Source organism: Lingula anatina, chromosome 6 (genome assembly GCF_051362555.1).
Source record: "Lingula anatina isolate TDL-2025a chromosome 6, LinAna3.0, whole genome shotgun sequence".
NCBI lineage: Eukaryota > Metazoa > Brachiopoda > Lingulata > Lingulida > Lingulidae > Lingula > Lingula anatina.
The window spans coordinates 8091951-8110787 of NC_141772.1; the positions used below are offsets into that span (position 1 = coordinate 8091951).

Consider the following 18837-nt stretch of genomic DNA (forward strand, 5'->3'; position numbering starts at 1 on the left):
ATTTCTGAAAAGCATCCGAGAAAATTAACCGCCGAAAAAAACCCTCAAAATATGCGGGCAGAATTTCATTGCACACTACTTATTCGATTTGTTTGAACTGGTTTTATTTAAATGCCTTTTTATCGATTGCGCCTGAGCACATGATAAATGCGTGTTTGCACGTGAAAAACTCGTGCACTGTTTTGTTGAGGAAAGTTGAATTTAAATGCATTAAGTAACCTATTTATACGAAAAGTAATGCTGGAGGACACTGCTCTTGTATAGTTGTACTATTTTTGTTCTGTCTAATTTAGTAATTGGGGGAGAGAGAGAGAGCATACTTCTTTACCTGACCTTATTTCCAGACACCTGCTGTTCCATCTTGTGGTGTATTTTTTCCTACATTATTTATAACCTGAGAAATATGGCTTGCCTTGTTCAGAAAATGTTTCTCTCTTCACCATAGTTTAAGAAAGGCGATTGATGAAAATGGATAATATAATTGATAAAAGTGGTTAGAAAAAACTTGCAATGTTTTAAGATAAAAGTGGTTAGAAAAAACTTGTTACGGACAAGTTTTACTTATGAAAAAAAATTAATCTGTGTACATTAGGGAATACATCATTTGCCCAACAATGTCTCTTTTGGTTTGTTACTAAGTAATTAGGGGAAAGTAAATGCTATTTTTATATATTTATAGAAATTGCCTCAGGGTTATTTAATTATTTTGATTATAGGGTGGAATTTTTCACCATGAAGCTAAAACAGCAGTTCTGTGCATGGGTATAGGGGTAGTTATATGCCTCGAAAAAATTATTTGGCTCAAAATCGCACTATAGAATGCAGCCTTTTTATGAGCAAGTATATACCGTATACTGTCTGAAAGAAAATCTAGATTCAGTCTTCTTTTGCAAAGAATGAAGAGATTTACAGATTAAGATATTGATCAACTGTGTTTTCCATTAACTGTAGGCAACTGTCATTGATTTTCCTGTTGATGCTGAATGTGAAGCAATTTATGGAAATGTGTTATATAATTTAAATGCTGTGAAATCAAGCTGGTCTGATCATAGGAAACATTTGGATCTAAATATATAATTATTTTTCTCTCTGATAGAATTTTATAAGTTGATTTATGTAGGTAAAAAAAAGTTAGAAAAAGTGCTTTTGAGACACTATGAAAGTTTTTTTTCTAGTTTGTGAAATAATTATTGTTATTATCTAATGGAAAAAAATAACAATTTTATTAGAGAAATAAAGATGCCTGTATGCTAGTAAAGGGTTTAAGTTCAATTCTGTCTTCATTATTTGTTGAATACATATAGCTTTTGTATTTTCACATAAAAACACAACTAAACCTCATTTTCAATTGATTAATTTTTAAGCTGTCTTAGAGCCAGTTTTTCACTACATTGTAAACAATAGATGTTTTTATTGCAAAATGAGAGCGCAGACCTCCTCCAAGGCAGCAGTTTTTTATTATTATTGATTATTGATTGATTATTGATCTGGATCACCACCAAAAACTAATCATCTCTTCCTTGGCCCACTTTTGACAGTTCCTGAAAATTTCATCAAAATCGGTCCATAACTTTTTTGAGTTATGTTGATGACAAACAAACAAACAAACAAACAGACAAACAGGGGTGAGAACATAACCTCCTTGGCAGAGGTAAAAAGTGATTGTTATGTACACACACTGGACAATAGAAGTGTCACCCCCTGAACCAGAGTAATCAAAGTTATAATGTCTGGTCTACTTATAATGTGACTAATGAGTATAAAACCTCTGTGATTTTATTCATCACAATTATACTGATTCACATCATTGATACTTTGAACTAGGACTTTTGGATTCATGTCGCAAATGTTCTTTGGCCAACATTTGGATATTGAAATTATTGATATGTGATACAAAAATGAAATAATAATAATAATAATAATAATAATAATAATAATAATAATAAACAGGAGGATTTAAGTACTAAAAACTTATACTATACTAGTGAGGGGGTGGGGGGGGGGGGGTTTAGAAAGTTAGAAAATTGTCTCACTCATGTCATACAAGGCGTTGGAAGAGCATTCAAAATGTGGCCTGTCCAGCATAATCAGAAGCACTAAGAACTGATCTGATCCTTCTAATCAGAGCTTCAAAGTCTTGTTCTTGGCAAATAGGAGGAATATTTGTTTGTTTTTAAATAATTTAATGCCTTTGCATTAAATAATGATTTTAAATAATGTTTTAACATTATAATTAAAATATGGGAACTTTTCTACAGTTTATTAGATTTTTATACTTGTTAGAGTTATCCCTATGTAGTCACATTCAATTCAGGTGCACACATTTGCATTATGACAGGCCATAAAATTTAATAATGTACTTTTAATTGTAATGCTGTTAATGTTTGATGATAGAGGACGCCACCAGCCATGTTTGCAATATTTTAAGGTGAAGATATTCAATGATAGATGGCGCCAATCCAAATGTGGGTGTGTGCTCAGTGGAACACTGTGATTGGTCCAATGCTATTTTAGAGGTCACGCAGTGTCCTTCAAGTTAGTATATATCACAAGTCAATATTGTTGAAAAAGTAAAGGATTACCGGTAGACTGTTGATGTAATAGAAGGCTTTTGGACTTTGTGGAGGTAAAGCATGGATGAGAACCTAAACTCCAAGAGAGTAGATAATAACAGATTGGACAAGTGTTCATTCCATGGTGGTGTACTAGTACATAAACACAATGGTAAGTTTTCTTCAACTTCTGTATTATGTTGCTGCATTAGACAAGTGGGTCACTTTTGGGATGTTTGTGATATATAAAGCAGGTTATACGATAGCTCACCTGGATTAAAAACAGGCTTTCAGCTTAGATAAGCATTTTTGTCCCTCTTTTGGTATTTACTGGTATTAATTTACTTTTTTACACTAAAGAAAAAGTGGGTAATAGCATATGAACTGCATCATGATTGTTTGTCGTGTTATAAGCTGTTTGTGTTATTGTCTAGACGGTTTCTGAACAGATGTTCTTAAATATGTGATGCTATACCTGTATAGGTTGTATACTGTACACAGTTAATTGTATCATTTGTTGCTGTTTGTAGGTCTGGTTTAGAAGCACAATATGGAGGATTAAAATGTTATTTTCAATCTTCTGAATGTATTCATTTGTAAAAAAAAATGTAGAAATTAATTTTATTCTACTTTGGTGCAGCACTGGTGCTTCTTGTGTTTCTTTTTTCTTTTAGCTTGTAATACAAGCTTAGACAAATATAAATTGTCATGACCTCACTTTTTGAAAGCACTTCATTGAAATCAAAGTTTTGTAAGTGCCAAAAAGATATTGAATTAAGCTATAAATGAAACTGGTTTGCAAGAAGATGCAGAACTGGTTTTCCTTATCACTTGAAAGTTGGGCATACATATGCTACATAGTAAATAAAAGCATATGGAAAGGATAGTCTAGCTTTAGGGAGTGGGCAGGTCACCATGAAAGCGCTTGCTGGAGCAGAACTAGACCAATAATTGTCTGGTTATGTTAGAACTCAAATTACCTTTAACTTACCCGTGTTACAAAATATATGTACATGTGGAGATGTAGGGGTCAGTTAATTTCACCTTTACCCATGTCTGTCTGAATTTACTACATGTATTTCTTCTTTTTTTTTTTTTTATTGGCAAAGTTAAAATATTTTACATGCAATGTTTAGATAATTAGATAACCTAAAAGGTGCAATTTGGGCAGTTTCAAGCAAATTTCTGGGATATCTATCATATACTTTCCAATCAACCTAAGTGAAATATTAATTAAAATAATAATAATTTATAATTTCACCAGAGATGTAGTGCCACATGTTGGCAGACATACCCAAAATACTTGACTGTACAATTAATGAACCATACCTTTTATCGGCCTTAATTTATGAATGTCTGAACTTACCACACTGCCATATTTTATTTAAGCCAGAAAATGGTGATCATTGTTTACTGTGGCAAAAGAAAAAAAAACAAAAACAAAAACAAAAACCACAACAACAAAGACAACATTAACTGTTAGACGGTTGAAAAAAAGTGATTAATTATTAACTAAATTTTTAGAGATGAATCAGTAAGAATGAGTTGTTTATTAGTAAAAACAAATGGAAAAGGACATGCAAAATCTGAACCCAGTTGGGGCAATGAGCTCCACCTATTAGGAAGAGCTATCCGCCCATTAGTTTAGTCAGGCATGAAGTAGAACACTAATGCCAGTAATGGACCCAGGGACCCATAGAAATGTGTTACCGTTGACAACTGCTGTATATAGCAGGCTGCTGCATCATCAAATATGCAGTGTATAGAAGGTGGTTAATGCCTATCATAAAACATTGTTGTATGTCACCTCATGTAAGCTTTTAATAACTTGATTTATCACTTACTTACTTCCATTACTTAATGGTCCGAAATTCCCCTCTAACATAATTATTTCTCGGTTATCGGTTAATTACCATCAGTAATATTTTCACATCCAGCTTTATCACCTCATTTAAATCCTATTGCATCTTTTTATGAATACTTACTCGTTTGATTTACTACTGCTTTCCTTCAATTTAAGGGATTTTTATTATTCACCTCTAACTTAATTGTCATTCAACATTCTGTTTTGCGCCATTTGATGAACCCATTCTGAATACTTGTCTACAGGTAAAACCCCCTTTACACTAGACTGTGTTTTTTCTGCGTCCTACGTGCAACCATAAAACTGACATCACTGTGGTTGCAGAATGAATGCTCAATGATCCGCCAGTTGTTGGCACATAATATATATACATTTTTATTATTATTATTATTTTTTTATTATTTTTTTTTATTTTACTCTCAAATGGGGACGTACTACAAGATGCAGACAGGACACCATTCAGTGTAAAGGGGGCTTAAGAGTGTTCACATTACACCACAGTCTAGGTTTTCAAAATAAGATTCAGACTCTGTAATAGAAACAGATCCACCCCTTATCATCAGCTGTGGTCTAGGCATAAGGTAGAATAATGCACCATTCGTTCTCTCAGCTGTGAAGTTAAATTGGGTGTTTTAGTTCTAATCATTTAAAGATACTTATAAAGTAAGCCTGGATGTCCAGTTACACATGAATGTAAACTATTTCTGCTAGGTTTTAATTTGTTGTGTGACTAAAATAAAGTTGACATGCCAAAACAAATTCATTTCTCATTCCAGCCAAAAAAAGCTTTAAAACTGCACCTTCAGATTGTTTGGCGTATTTATATTGTTTTGGTTCATAAAGAACTGCTAAATGACATTGTACTGCACCCGTATTGTACAATATTCACTGCTTTTATATATGATTTTTCAGGAAAATGAAACAATTACCTTTTGTTTTTCTCTAAGTAATACTATTTGAAACTATATGCTGGCATATGGTTGGGTTTTCTGGCAAAATTTTTACTTAAAATGTATCTTTAAAAGACGTATAAGGGTAAAGCATTGTCCATTCTTGATATATATATATATATATATATAATTGTAAGATTTTAAGATTTTGTCAATAGATTACATACAGTCCTGACAGTGACTTGTACAACTGCATTCCCCTTTCCTAAACTTACGAATCATCACAGAGGTGATAAGACTTGGAATAAAAGAGTATGTCATTGTATCCATTTTTATCCTTAAACCGCAATTCCATTAAAGTAAAAGGGTTCATGTAGTTTTGTAGTGTTTTGAAGTGTTTTTGATCATCATGAAAATTTGGGTTGGCAAATCATGTTGAAAATTGTTGAAGCATTTAACTGAAGATTGGAGATATCATATTACTAGTACACTCAATCAAATTTTGTTGCACCACTGACAATCTCTGCACATTCAATAAAGGCCATCTTGAGAATTTAAAGGATGAAGTTGTATTGTGTAACTGAAGATTGGAGATATCATATTACACTCAGTCAAATTGTGTTGCACCGCTGATAATCTCCCCACACACAAAAAAAGGTTCATTTGAGGATTTTAAAGTTAAGAAAATTCCATTCTGCTGGATACAGACATGCCATTAAGAATTAAAGTAATCAAATACAGAAGGTCCTTCTTGGACACGAAAGTTTTTCAATGCCAGTGGCACTTGAGCCCACAAGATGTACAAAATTGCTTTAAAATAAGTAGGATTATGTTTGCAAGGGGATACATATAGCGCCCTTTTGGATAGGAAACCTTTCAAACTCAAAGTGTACATAATATTGTGAAGTAGAAGGGTTGGATGTAATAGATAACAGAGGATCTTTTTTGGCAGGGTGAGCTTTTCCAACTCTAGGGCATATTGTGTGGGAATAGCTGAAAATAAGACCATAATGGATTATCCTTAGAACGAATCTTAGCTTAACGTGGTGCTTGTTTACGTAAATCAGACAAACATTTTTGTTGTGGTGCCCAACTGTGACAGTATTCCTAGAAGTGAAGCTGTTTTTTCCCCAGGTATTGCAGATTTATATCTTCCTTGAGGTACTATTGTACAGATAGCACTTAGATTATATAGCAGACAAACAAGACCAGTGTTTCTGAAAATAACTGGTATCTAGGGGAAAAGACAAAAAAGAAAAAAGAAAAGAAAGAAAGAAGCCTATCAGATTATAGATACGCGTAGGAAACATCCAGCTGAGAGACTGGAAATGCCAGGTGAGCTTTGGATACTTAGAAGTGTCAGGAATGGAATGGAAGAATCTCTGTAGTCCAAATGCTGAAGGTCTGAAACTTTGTCAAGTCTTTTCAAAGGTTCACCAGTTCTGAAATTCAGTTGCTGTCAAGCCTGTTATTTCAAAGATTCATTTTAATCTTAAAGTAGTGTATTTCACACTTCTTGTCATACTGGCATCATGATTGGAAGATAGCTCTGGCAGTTTGTTTGTTTATCTCTTGTCGCCCTGTGTGTGGCAGTTGAACATAAAATGATAAAGTTGATCCTGCATTCTGACAAATTAGCCATGGGATGTGTCTGTTGGTGAAGTCTGTCTGGGATTATTTATTTGAAAAACAGAAACTGAACTGAACCACTTTTTGTGGAGATATTTAAAAAAAAGAGGAGGGAATTTGTTTTGTACAGACATTAAACAGAAAAACTGGAATAAAATAAGGTTCGTGGAATTTGTACTTTTGCTGTGCACTTACTGTGCACTTACTAGTAGTTTTGCTTGACTTATAAATGAAAAAACTAGATTGCTATGACAGCATTGTGAAATAATAATAATGCTGCCATATACAACTGCTGTCACCTGGTGGCCAATTACTGGTACTAGTATTGCTGTTGCTAGACCCATTCAGAACTGAAAAAAAGCAGTGCATATATTTTGAATGAGCATTTTTAATTTGTGAGTATTTCACTAACCTACATTTTGTAAGTGGATTAAATTTTGATCATCTTTTCTTCAAGCAAATTAACTAAACCCACAACACAAAAACCGTGTTTTGAAATAAAGAAGGAGTATATATCATGGATATAGAATTAAAAGGGCAATCTGCATGTGCTGAAAAGAAATGACATCGGGTGCCCCAAATGAATAGATGACTTTTGAAGATCTATGTTATGTGAGCTGATTTTTCACTGGCATGGTGGGGCCAGTAATTATAAACCATTTTTCAAATTTTTACTCACCTGCGTTCACTTCTATCTGCATTTAGCTTTAAAGGGCCAGTGGGTAACATTGCACACTGAAAGAATTTTACTCTCATCATCTTTTTTTTTTCATTCCAGTGTTGTGTCCCAACTTTGTACTATGTCCTCACATAATTGTGATGGTGGGTCTGCCCGCCCGGGGCAAGACATACATGGGGAAGAAACTGGCCAGGTATCTTAACTGGATTGGGATTAACACTAAAGGTATGTCAATATTGATTTATTTAATACAGTATACAGATTTTGAGTTGTGAGATATTAAGCAGGAATGAAAATTTTCTCTCAAATCAGCATTTTTTTTTTATATTTTGGGGTAGTGTAACACCCCATTTCCATAGATTTTTAGATCGATCTATCCCTGTGGGAAGTCTCACTAGATTACTGTCAGCTTGGCCGGCTTAAGCGTCTGTCCTGCCTACTAAAAGCTGTAAGGGGGTAATTAACTATGGTGCCCGCTCGGCTGACTGCAATTTAGCGTGACCCCCAGGGAGTTAGATCGATCTAAATCTTAATCTCTAGATCGATCTAAATCTCTGGGAAAGCACCCTTAGTGCTATACAACAGTAATGAGATTTTTCCAACTATCAACAGATGTTCGTCTTTTTCGGAGCCAGAAAGTCTCATCCCTGATTAAGGTTTTGGCAAATGAGAAACAAAAGTTTTGGGATACAGAGTATTATTGTTTGGAATGCAGGAAATTTAAGTTTTGGAATATTAAATATAAAGCCTTTTGAAGAACCAATATAAAGGTTTAGGAATATAAAATACAAAAAATTTTAAACAATGATTATATTTTAGATATATGTTATTACGGAAATCAAAGAATATTGACAGTGAGTTATGATAACCCTAACTTAGTTGTCATCTGCTTTCAAGCTAAAAAAAAAAGCATATTCAATATACTAGGTAGAGTTATATTCATATTGCTAGACTCAGGCCAGCATAGAAAATTGATGCCAAATGTTAAAATAAATCAGTTCCATTGGCTAATTAATAAGTAATATCTTTGTTACCATCGTTACTTGGTTACACATCTTGCCCTACAAGGAACCGTTTTACATCACTTTCATGACACATGTATAAATCCTTTTTAGATACTGGGTCCTGATTATTAAAGTTATAACCCATGTCAGTAGTAAATTATCCATTCCTTACATCTATTTTATAGTCCATTTTCTCTGTCTTCTTCCAGTCTTCAATGTCGGTGAGTACAGACGAGCAGCTACAAGTCAATACAAGAACAATGAATTCTTCCGTCCTGACAATGTCCAGGCCATGGCAATACGGAAGTGAGTTCACAATTCCTTATTGCTACCCTGCTGCTGGGAGAATATTTCTTTATTCCATAATTTCCACAAGACACTCTGAAATAACCAGCGTGGGACTTTTAATTTTAATTTTTACATTCATTAATGTGAAAATTTAAGTTTTTATCAGATGTAAGAAAAAGGAAAGAGAGACTTTTGAATAGAGTGGTAAAGAACATACATATTTTAACAGAGCCAGTTTGCAAGTCTCTGTCTTGTTTTGATTTCAGTAAATGTGCCATGGATGCTTTGGAAGATGTCTGCCATTGGCTGAAGGAAGGGGGCGAAGTGGGGGTAAGAACATGTATTTTATTCTACCCAAGACAATTTGTAATGTCTGTGCACTCGTGAAATAAAGTTTTGCAAACAAATACTGAGGTATGTTCATTTGATCACATCACACTTGTTATAAAGTATTTTTTAAATAATGTTTAAATATTTTGGAAAGATAAAGCAATATGATAAATATGTGCTTTGGCTTTAAATCTTATTTTTAAAATGTTTTTCGTGTTATTTTTGTCAGGTTTTTGATGCAACGAACACAACGAGAGAGCGCCGCCAGATGATATACGACTATGTTGTCAACCAATGCCAATTCAAAGTGTTCTTTGTGGAGTCTGTCTGTGATGACCCAGAAATAGTGAATGCAAATATTAAGGTATGGATTGACACATTAGTGCATATTAAGATATTTACATTTACTGTTTACTTATCTTATTCTTTATAGTCCAGAATCTGTATTGAAAAAATTACAGTTATAATACTCGGAATATAAGTACTTAATTATAATATTTGAGATATTCAGTTGAACTTCATAGTGTCGTCAAGTTCAAATCACTGTTTTCTTTTCCCTCTGGACAATTTTGCAGAATTCTGTACTTTTTAGATTTATATAAATAATCAAACAAAAGGTCAAAGTGAAATGATTTGTGTGGAAACAAAATGATTGTAGTCTGAATAAACTTTTGAAGTTTCTTAGAGTAAAACTTAAAAGTTAAGATCATAAACCTTGGGTGATTGTTGTTGTCAAAAGTCATAATGTCAATTAAGTACTGTACTGTCTAGCTGAAGTTACTGTTTGTAAAAAAAACTGTAATATTACATCTTAAACCTGTTTTAGGAAGTGAAGGTAACAAGTCCAGATTATGTGGGCATGAAACCAGACAAAGCTATCGAAGACTTCCTGCAACGCATCTCCCACTACGAGAAGCGCTACGAGCCAATGGACGAGAAGATCGAGGGATATGTCTCATTTATCAAGATTATTAACCAGGGAGAAAGATACCTGGTGAATAGAGTGGATGGTGAGTCAATGGCTGAACCAGGGGATGGAGAAGTCAGGGTTTATTTTTTTCTTAATATTGTGGTCATACCTGTTTTAAAACTATATCTCTCTTTCTCACCTTGTTGTCCATCTTGAGCTAAAAGCTTAAAATGTACCTGTGGTTTGGTCTATGTTTCTGTAAACATGCAGCCAACAGGTCACAGCTGGTATGTAGGAATCTGGAAAACACCATATGTCAGCTATATATATGTTTATGCACTAGGTGATCTAAGGTCATGACCTTCACTGTAACCCTGGGTATCACATGGTTGTTACCATGGTAACACTGCTTCAAGGATGCTCCTTGAATAGGGACAGTCAGGCTTACGTCACGCGCCTTAGCAACCGGCATCTGGGGTAAAACAAATCGGGCAACATGGTGGATCGCATTGACTTCTATGTAAAAGTTGGCAGACTTTGTCCGAAGATATCATAATCCACAGTGCCTGACCACTTGTGTCAGTGAGGATGAGTTATTTACCTGGTCGATTTCCTTTACAGGCCTTTGTAATTAGCCGCTGCACACCTGGTTAAGAGATAAAATCGGCCTTAATATAACTGCCGATCGTTATCTGTGATCGGGAATTTTACAGCAGAAGATTTTGAAAAGGCAGTGCTTGACCTTTTGTGTCTGGCGGGTTGAATCATATACCTGGACTAATGAGTAAGCAGGCCTTTGTAATAAGCTACTGTGTAACTTAATTGTTACGGGATAAAATTGGTCTTAACTGCATACGCAAATGTCCACCCTAAGTATATACATGTAGCCTACATAAGTTGGTGAAATAGGAATGGCTTCTTAGAACCTAGATCGTAAGAAAGGCCTAGAAATTGTGCAACACTGAGAAGTTATTAGAATAAGATTTCTACAAATTGTGATTAAATCACCTGCCAGGGGAACGGGAAAGGGGCAATGTCATCCGTCCCATGGCCTCTTTGGTCTGTATACACAGTACATGAAGATTAATGCAAGCCTGGAAGGACAGCATAAACAGTTGCTTTCTAACTTTTTGGAAGAGAAGACACGTGGTGTTTCCTGTATTAATATTGGCAGCTACGCGTCTGTGAGTGTTTACAATCTTATTGTGCACTTTTCTGGTACGAAAATTGGCGAAATGTCATGGAAGACAGAACGCTAAGTTTCAAAACGTGCAAGGTTAAAATTAAATTGAATAACAAACACGGTAATAAAGCTGTATGTTATTTTACCAGTTAAGGTCGCTTTATTTATGGCAACTTTTTTATTGTACCACCAGCGTTAGCGCTGGCGGTACACATGGTTTCGGTCCCGTCCGGATCGTTCCGCCGGCTCCGTTGGCTCCGCCGGCTCCGCCGGCTCCGCCGGACGGCTACCGTTACCGCTTCTCCTCCTAGACGGTAAGGGCCCCCGTACCCATCTCATGGATTTAGGTCACCTATAATCTCAACTCGTTCCACGTAAAATTTGGGCTTTGTCGGTATTGGGGTCTGGGTGTGGCACTCATTGCAATGCACCCTTGTCTAAAAATGGCAAAATTAAATGCTAATTATCTACCCTACGGAAGGAGTTATGGGAAAAATTTCTATAGACGGCTTTCCAAAAGTCATATGTGTAGATTTCAAATATACCCTTGGATTTGACCTTTGACCTTTACTTCAAGGTCAAATGGGCCAAAATTTTCAAAAAAATTAAATTTTTTACGAAAAAATTTTTTTTTGCCCTGTTATTCAGACACCACACAGACTTAACCAATAATATTATTGGAAGGTGTTACCCTTCAGGTCATCTTTCATCTCCATGAATTTGGGGTCAATCGGTGCATTTTCACGGGAGTAGCGGCCATAAGATACCGAAACTGAAAACTGTCTCTAATTCGGGAACCGTTAATGCTAGAGACCCATTCTTTTTTGCATTTTGTAGAGCATGTAAAGCCCAACACTGGAGGTGGTCTCGGTTTTTTTGTATTCCATACGGTTTTCAAGTTACGCTGTATCAAAAAGTACATATTGGTGGTAAAAGCAAAATGTGCAGTACGGTAATGGATAATAAATTTTGAACTCTGGAAAAATAAAACATAAGGCTTGGCAAAGCAGACAACTTGTGTTCAAAAATGACATTATTTCATCAAATTTGAACTTCTGAAACTTCAGAGCACCTCCTATTTCAAGAATTTTGACCAAAATGACATTTTCTTTATTTTAATTAATTTTTTCTGTACGAAATTTAAGGCACATTATGGTAACTCCAAAATTATAACATTTAGTCCCTTATATCTCCAAAACTGGCAGAGATAGGTCCATAGTTACTATTGAAGTTGAATAGGAAGTCATATACTGGCAATCTTACTATGACCTTGAAAGTGACCTTTGACCTACTTTTCACCATGAACTGAACTTTGCAAATTTTTCTTCCCTTTTATCTCCAAAACTGGCAGAGATAGGTCCATAGTTACTATTGAAGTTGAATAGGAAGTCATATACTGGCAATCTTACTATGACCTTGAAATTGACCTTTGACCTACTTTTCACCATGAACTGAACTTTGCAAATTTTTCTTCCCTTTTATCTCCAAAACTGGCAGAGATAGGTCCATAGTTACTATTGAAGTTGAATAGGAAGTCATATACTGGCAATCTTACTATGACCTTGAAATTGACCTTTGACCTACTTTTCACCATGAACTGAACTTTGCAAATTTTTCTTCCCTTTTATCTCCAAAACTGGCAGAGATAGGTCCGTAGTTACTATTGAACTTGAATAGGAAGTCATATACTGGCAATCTAAATGTGACCTCAAAATTGACCTTTGACCTACTTTTCACCCAACTGAACTTTGCAAATTTTGCTTCCCTTTTATCTCCAAAACTGGCAGAGATAGGTCCATAGTTACTATTGAACTTGAATAGGAAGTCATATACTGGCAATCTAAATGTGACCTTGAAATTGACCTTTGACCTACTTTTCACCATGAACTGAATTTTGCAAATTTTGCTTCCCTTTTATCTCCAAAACTGGCAGAGATAGGTCCATTGTTACTATTGAACTTGAATAGGAAGTCATATACTGGCAATCTAAATGTGACCTTGAAATTGACCTTTGACCTACTTTTCACCATGAACTGAACTTTGCAAATTTTGCTTTCCTTTTATCTCCAAAACTGGCAGAGATAGGTCCATAGTTACTATTGAACTTGAAAAGGAAGTCATATACTGGCAATCTAAATGTGACCTTAAAATTGACCTTTGACCTACTTTACACCATAAACTGAATTTTGCAAATTTTGCTTTCCTTTTATCTCCAAAACTGGCTGAGATAGGTCCGTAGTTACTATTGAACTTGAATAGGAGGTCATATACTGGCATTATAAATGTGACATTAAAATTGACCTTTGTCCTACTTTTCACCATAAACTGAACTTTGCAAATTTTGCTTCCCTTTTATCTCCAAAACTGGCAGAGATAGGTCCATAGTTACTATTGAACTTGAATAGAAAGTCATATACTGGCAATCTAAATGTGACCTTGAAATTGACCTTTGACCTACTTTTTATCATGAACTGAACTCTGCTAATTTCTTTCTCTTTTAACTTCAAACTTGACAGAGATAGGTCCATAGTTACTCTTGAACTTGAATAGGAAGTCATATACTGGCAATTTACTGTGACCTTGAAATTGACCCTTGACCTACCTTACGAAGAACTTAAATTTGATTGTACCATATATATTTTTTGCAATAGTTTAAAAATTCTTGTTGATTGCATTTTTACAGCTTGTCAAGCACAAAACTGGTGGCTATGTCCCTTATTTTGTATATGTGGGGGTCTATACGAATGCGCTTGCTCCAGCTGGTGGTACAATATTCGGAGGCGGTATCGCCTCTCTGATCCTCTAGTTTTACTTGATAACTTAAAGATTTAGACTTTAACTCACAGGTTTGTCAATATATTGACGTACATATTTTTTCTTATCTTTAAACTCAATTAACTTACAGCAAAAAAGTTCGACGTTATAGTCCATTAATTTTAACTAAAAGAATTGATATACCGTCACACATGCCAAAACAAGATGCAATCTCAATTTCTTGTAAATATTACTTATTAATTCCTGTAACAAATGACAAACATAAATACCAAACAAGGTACAATGACTTTCTCCTTATCTATAATAAAATGAACTATACACACATACTCAGTACACAAATCTCGTAGTGCATGTACATGTATAGCCATGACCAAATCTTGTTTCGATCAACAATCCCGTCTTTAGTCACGTCTGCACAATCTATAGCCTGCAACATTCGTTTACTTTTCCGTTGATCTTTGAAATTTAACAAATCCCATGAGTTGGTAGTGTCACCTGGTACACAGCAAGCTTCCACCATTTAACTTTTGTACGTGCCTGAGAGTTAAACGGTAGGCCTACCTGTGCAATTCAGTAGGCTTGCAAAATCTACTCGTATGTGTCAGCAATATGCAACGTCAACAGTTAGGGCCTATTGAAACCTTCCTTGATAATATCAGTTGGTGTATGGTTTTCTTTTCAAAGAGATGTGAATATTATGCTCATCCAGGTAAGCAAATGAGTCTTTGCAATCTACCACTGTAAGATTCCCGATCACAGATAACGATCGGCAGTTAAGGCCGATTTTATCTCTTAACCAGGTGTGCAGCGGCTATTTACAAAAGCCTGTAAAGGAAATCGACCAGGTAAATAACTCATCCTCACTGACACAAGTGGTCAGGAACTGTGAAGTCTGATATCTTCGGACAAAGTCCGTCAACTTTTACATAGTAGTCAATGCGATCCGCCATGTTGCCCGATTTGTTTTACCCCAGATGCCGGTTGCTAAGGTAAAGTGCCCGGATGACCGACTGTCCCTATGTGTTTTCAGTAGTGATTTTACCTTTTTTGTGAAATGAATTGGTTCATTTTCATTGAAATATATTTATGATTTTTGAAATTATTGATCACTGAGCTCTAGCACAGAAAATGTAAATTAAAAAGGAAGAAAAGAAAGTGAAAAGAGATTTAAAAAAACTAATGTCTGTGTTGTATATATACATCACATCAAGTGTAAGATTTCGTGATGATATTTGACCAATGAGAGATTTTTCTCAGATAATGTAAATAAAATATTGATGATTTTTAAGATACAAAAGAAATAGGAAAGATAAAAAGAAAGAAAGAAAAATAATATTGATTTAATATCTGTATTTATTTTTTAGGTCACATACAAAGTCGTGTTATATATTATCTGATGAACATCAATGTTCTCCCCAGGACAATTTACCTCACACGGGTAAGTCAAAAAAATAATTATCACTTAAAAATAAGTCTCACAAAACATGAATTGGGCAATTCTCTTTGCCCTTAGATCCCTTTTTGGTCGAATCCGATAAAAAGTATCTGGCCCAAAAACTAAAATCTCAAAAGAAAGTTTATAGACTACTATTTGTTGATAAATTTCAGAGAAAAGGAACAAAGGGACCCTGCCATATTGCAATTTGTTTGAAAGGTTTGCTTCACAGTTGGATAAATTTGGGCCAGGCTGTGTTTTTTCCACAGGAAAAGTTTTGATTTTTTTCTTTGTTTGCCATTAAATTTTTTTTTGTTTCGTGGTAGATAAGATGTGTATGTCACACTGCTCATCATTAACAGAATGCTCATCTGTTGTTTCTTTTGTACAAAGTCTTGAAATTCCCACTATATCAGCTTTTCTTCTAAGGAAAGACTACAAGTTTAAGACAAACATATTATATTTTTTTTATTTCGTAACTGTTGTATGGAAGACAAAGATTAATGATAAGTGAATAACATTTAAATTTTCAGCATGGAGAAAGCATGCTAAACCTCAAAGGAAGGATAGGGGGCGACTCTGACCTGTCACCCAATGGGAAAGCAGTAAGTATCTACAAAAGAAACCAGGTGGAGAAAAGCACTGTATAAATAACTGGTAATTTCATGCTTTGAATTATGGATCTGTTTGCATTTCATTCAGACTTATTCATCATGTCCAAGTATGCAAATAAGCAGAACACAAACAAACATGTACAGGAAGGTGGAAAGACAAATAATTACTTGTTACCTAGAAATAGACATACATAAGAACAAACAAAGATAATAATTTTAGTGCAGCCGTTAACATATCATGAATTTCTGCATAAACACATTGCCTTTGGTAGGCATGTCTTTCAGTAAAAAAAGTTATTGCATTTCAGAAGGATGGCACTGCAATGTAATCATCCATACATTACATAATACTGGATAAAATATTAAGTTGCTGGCAGAAATTTGAACACAAAAATAATATATTTCAGTATGCCAAGGCTCTTGCTGAGTTTGTGGACAAAGAGGACATTCCAGGATTAAAGGTGTGGTCTAGTGAAATGAAGAGGACTGTCCAGACGGCCAATCCCGTTAATGCTCCTAAAGAAAAGTGGAAGGCTCTGAATGAAATAAATGCTGTAAGTATACATTAAAATGTTTTGTTTAGATTAAGTTATTAATGATATCAGTAATAATATTTCTTTTGTAGATGAATTATCAAAGCATAAAGATAAATGAGCGCAGTAAACAGATGATAAATATATTTTCATTAAATAAGTTATGTTTGGCAGTCTTTTGACAATGTATTATAAGTAACCTTTGCAACAAATGAGATTTGTAGAAAATTAACTATCAATTAGATTTTGATTTTAAAAGATAATGAAAAAGAGTCCTATTGTAAAGAAAACTGTCTTTTTCTGAAGGTATCCTGTTAAGTGTTAAAAGTTTGAAAAGGATTGTTGTTGATTGAAACTGCAGTGCACCCTTGTTTTCTAGGGTATATGTGAGGAAATGACGTATGAAGAAATAGCTGAGAGATACCCAGTGGACTTTGCCCTCAGGGATCAGGACAAGTATCACTACAGATACCCCAAAGGCGAGGTTAGTTGGTCACTTAAACATCTGCAGTGGTCACTCTGGTCATTCCACAGCATTAGTTGCTGTTGACCACTCTAGAGCATCTTTAGGAGCCACTCTAGAGCATCAGAATTGGTCACTCTGTAGCATTATGAGTGGTCACTCTAGCATTTGATTCAGTAGTGGTCTCTCTTAAGCATCAGTGTTTGTCACTCTATACATAGCCTGAAACTTATATACCTTTTACATAAGAAAGGTGGCTCCAAATTTTAAGTGCCTGCAGTTACCATCCACTGGAAGAAAATTTAAGTTACCAGGAAATATGTTATTACTTTAACCTTATGAAAAGCACAAATAATTTTATTCAATATGACAGTTTTTAATCACTTTGTTTTTATATTACAGTCATACCAAGATTTGGTGGCAAGGTTAGAACCTGTAATTATGGTAAGTTTTTATGTTATTTTCTTAAGCTTTCAAATTCTAGTCTAAATGAAGATTTAAAGAACTGATTAACATCACTTCAATTATATTGAGCTTACAATAGCAGAAAAAATGATTGTAATCAAGCCATGTGGTATGAAAAAAATGACCATATGTTTTGTCTTCAAATAAAGCATGGAAATTATTTAGTTTGAACCATGGAAGTAATGTTTTATTCAGTTGTTTGTATTGCACTGCACTATATTATATTATATTATATTATTATATAATTCAGGAGCTGGAACGTCAGACCAATGTCATGGTTGTATGTCATCAGGCCGTGGCAAGATGTCTGCTGGCGTATTTCCTGGATAAAAATGCTGGTATTTCAAATATGCATACACTAGATACTTACTAGTCATACAGTGCTGTATATGTTTCTGTCATTATATATTCAGTTTTACAGTGGTGAAATACATTCAGTTTGCTAAGATTTTCATAATGAAATAGGGTATAAGATGATGAATGATATGATACCTGATTAATATACAATTCATTATGGTTTACCTATACAGACTAACTTCTGATGAAATAAAACTGTAGTGTTATGTGTAATAACAAGGCGGTAATTTTTCTTTTGGTAAAAGGGAAGGTACAGGTTGATGAAAATGCTCTGATTGACATTGAAATATTGGATTTAAACAACAGTTTCAATACTAGCTGTTGATTGAAGAAAAATAGCTTCTCTATTCACAGTTGATGAATTTCTTTTCCCATCCAGATTTTATATATTCTGTTTTGTTATTTGCAGAGGAGTTGCCTTATCTGCGTGTTCCTCTCCACACAGTAATGAAGCTCACGCCTGTAGCATATGGCTGTCTCATGGAAGAAATATCGCTCAATGTGGAAGCTGTTGATACGCACAGGGATAAACCCAAGGTGGGTCGAACTTCTTACACTCCTCGAAATGCCCCTTATAGGACAATTTTTTTTGAAACTGACATAAAAACTTTAAAGCATGGCTCTCTTTGTCACTATGCTATGACCCTGTTCCCATACTTAGATCGATCTAGCAAGATCAATCCATCTCCGAGAGGTTTCTCACTAAATTGTATTCAGCTTAAGCCACTCTGATGTCTGTCAGGCCTACTGAAGCTGTTAGGGGGTAATTCACTATCCTTTAGCAGCTTCAGTAGGCATGCCAGACATCTAAGCCACTTAAGCTGAATGCAATTTAACGAAAATCCCCTCGAAGATAGATCCATCCT

General features: G+C 34.8%; 1 protein-coding gene across 6 annotated transcripts in view; it reads left to right on the plus strand.

The window, feature by feature from the left end:
* The window catches only part of LOC106178720 (6-phosphofructo-2-kinase/fructose-2,6-bisphosphatase-like), a 28138-nt gene that overhangs the window by 414 nt on the left and 8887 nt on the right, over positions 1-18837 (plus strand). The window contains exons 1-13 of one of the 6 annotated variants that reach the window (XM_087015032.1): positions 2517-2724; positions 7714-7839; positions 8828-8924; positions 9173-9236; positions 9466-9600; positions 10063-10246; positions 15469-15542; positions 16073-16144; positions 16561-16707; positions 17066-17170; positions 17552-17593; positions 17865-17952; positions 18381-18508. In XM_087015032.1, the coding sequence (XP_086871158.1) occupies positions 2634-2724; positions 7714-7839; positions 8828-8924; positions 9173-9236; positions 9466-9600; positions 10063-10246; positions 15469-15542; positions 16073-16144; positions 16561-16707; positions 17066-17170; positions 17552-17593; positions 17865-17952; positions 18381-18508 (1353 nt within the window). In that variant the 5' untranslated portion in view covers positions 2517-2633. Of the gene's footprint in view, positions 1-2516; positions 2725-6490; positions 6709-6920; positions 7097-7713; positions 7840-8827; positions 8925-9172; positions 9237-9465; positions 9601-10062; positions 10247-15468; positions 15543-16072; positions 16145-16560; positions 16708-17065; positions 17171-17551; positions 17594-17864; positions 17953-18380; positions 18509-18837 lie in introns of those variants that run through there. The other 5 variants (XM_087015033.1, XM_087015036.1, XM_087015035.1 and 2 more) reach the window with 5 other exon arrangements.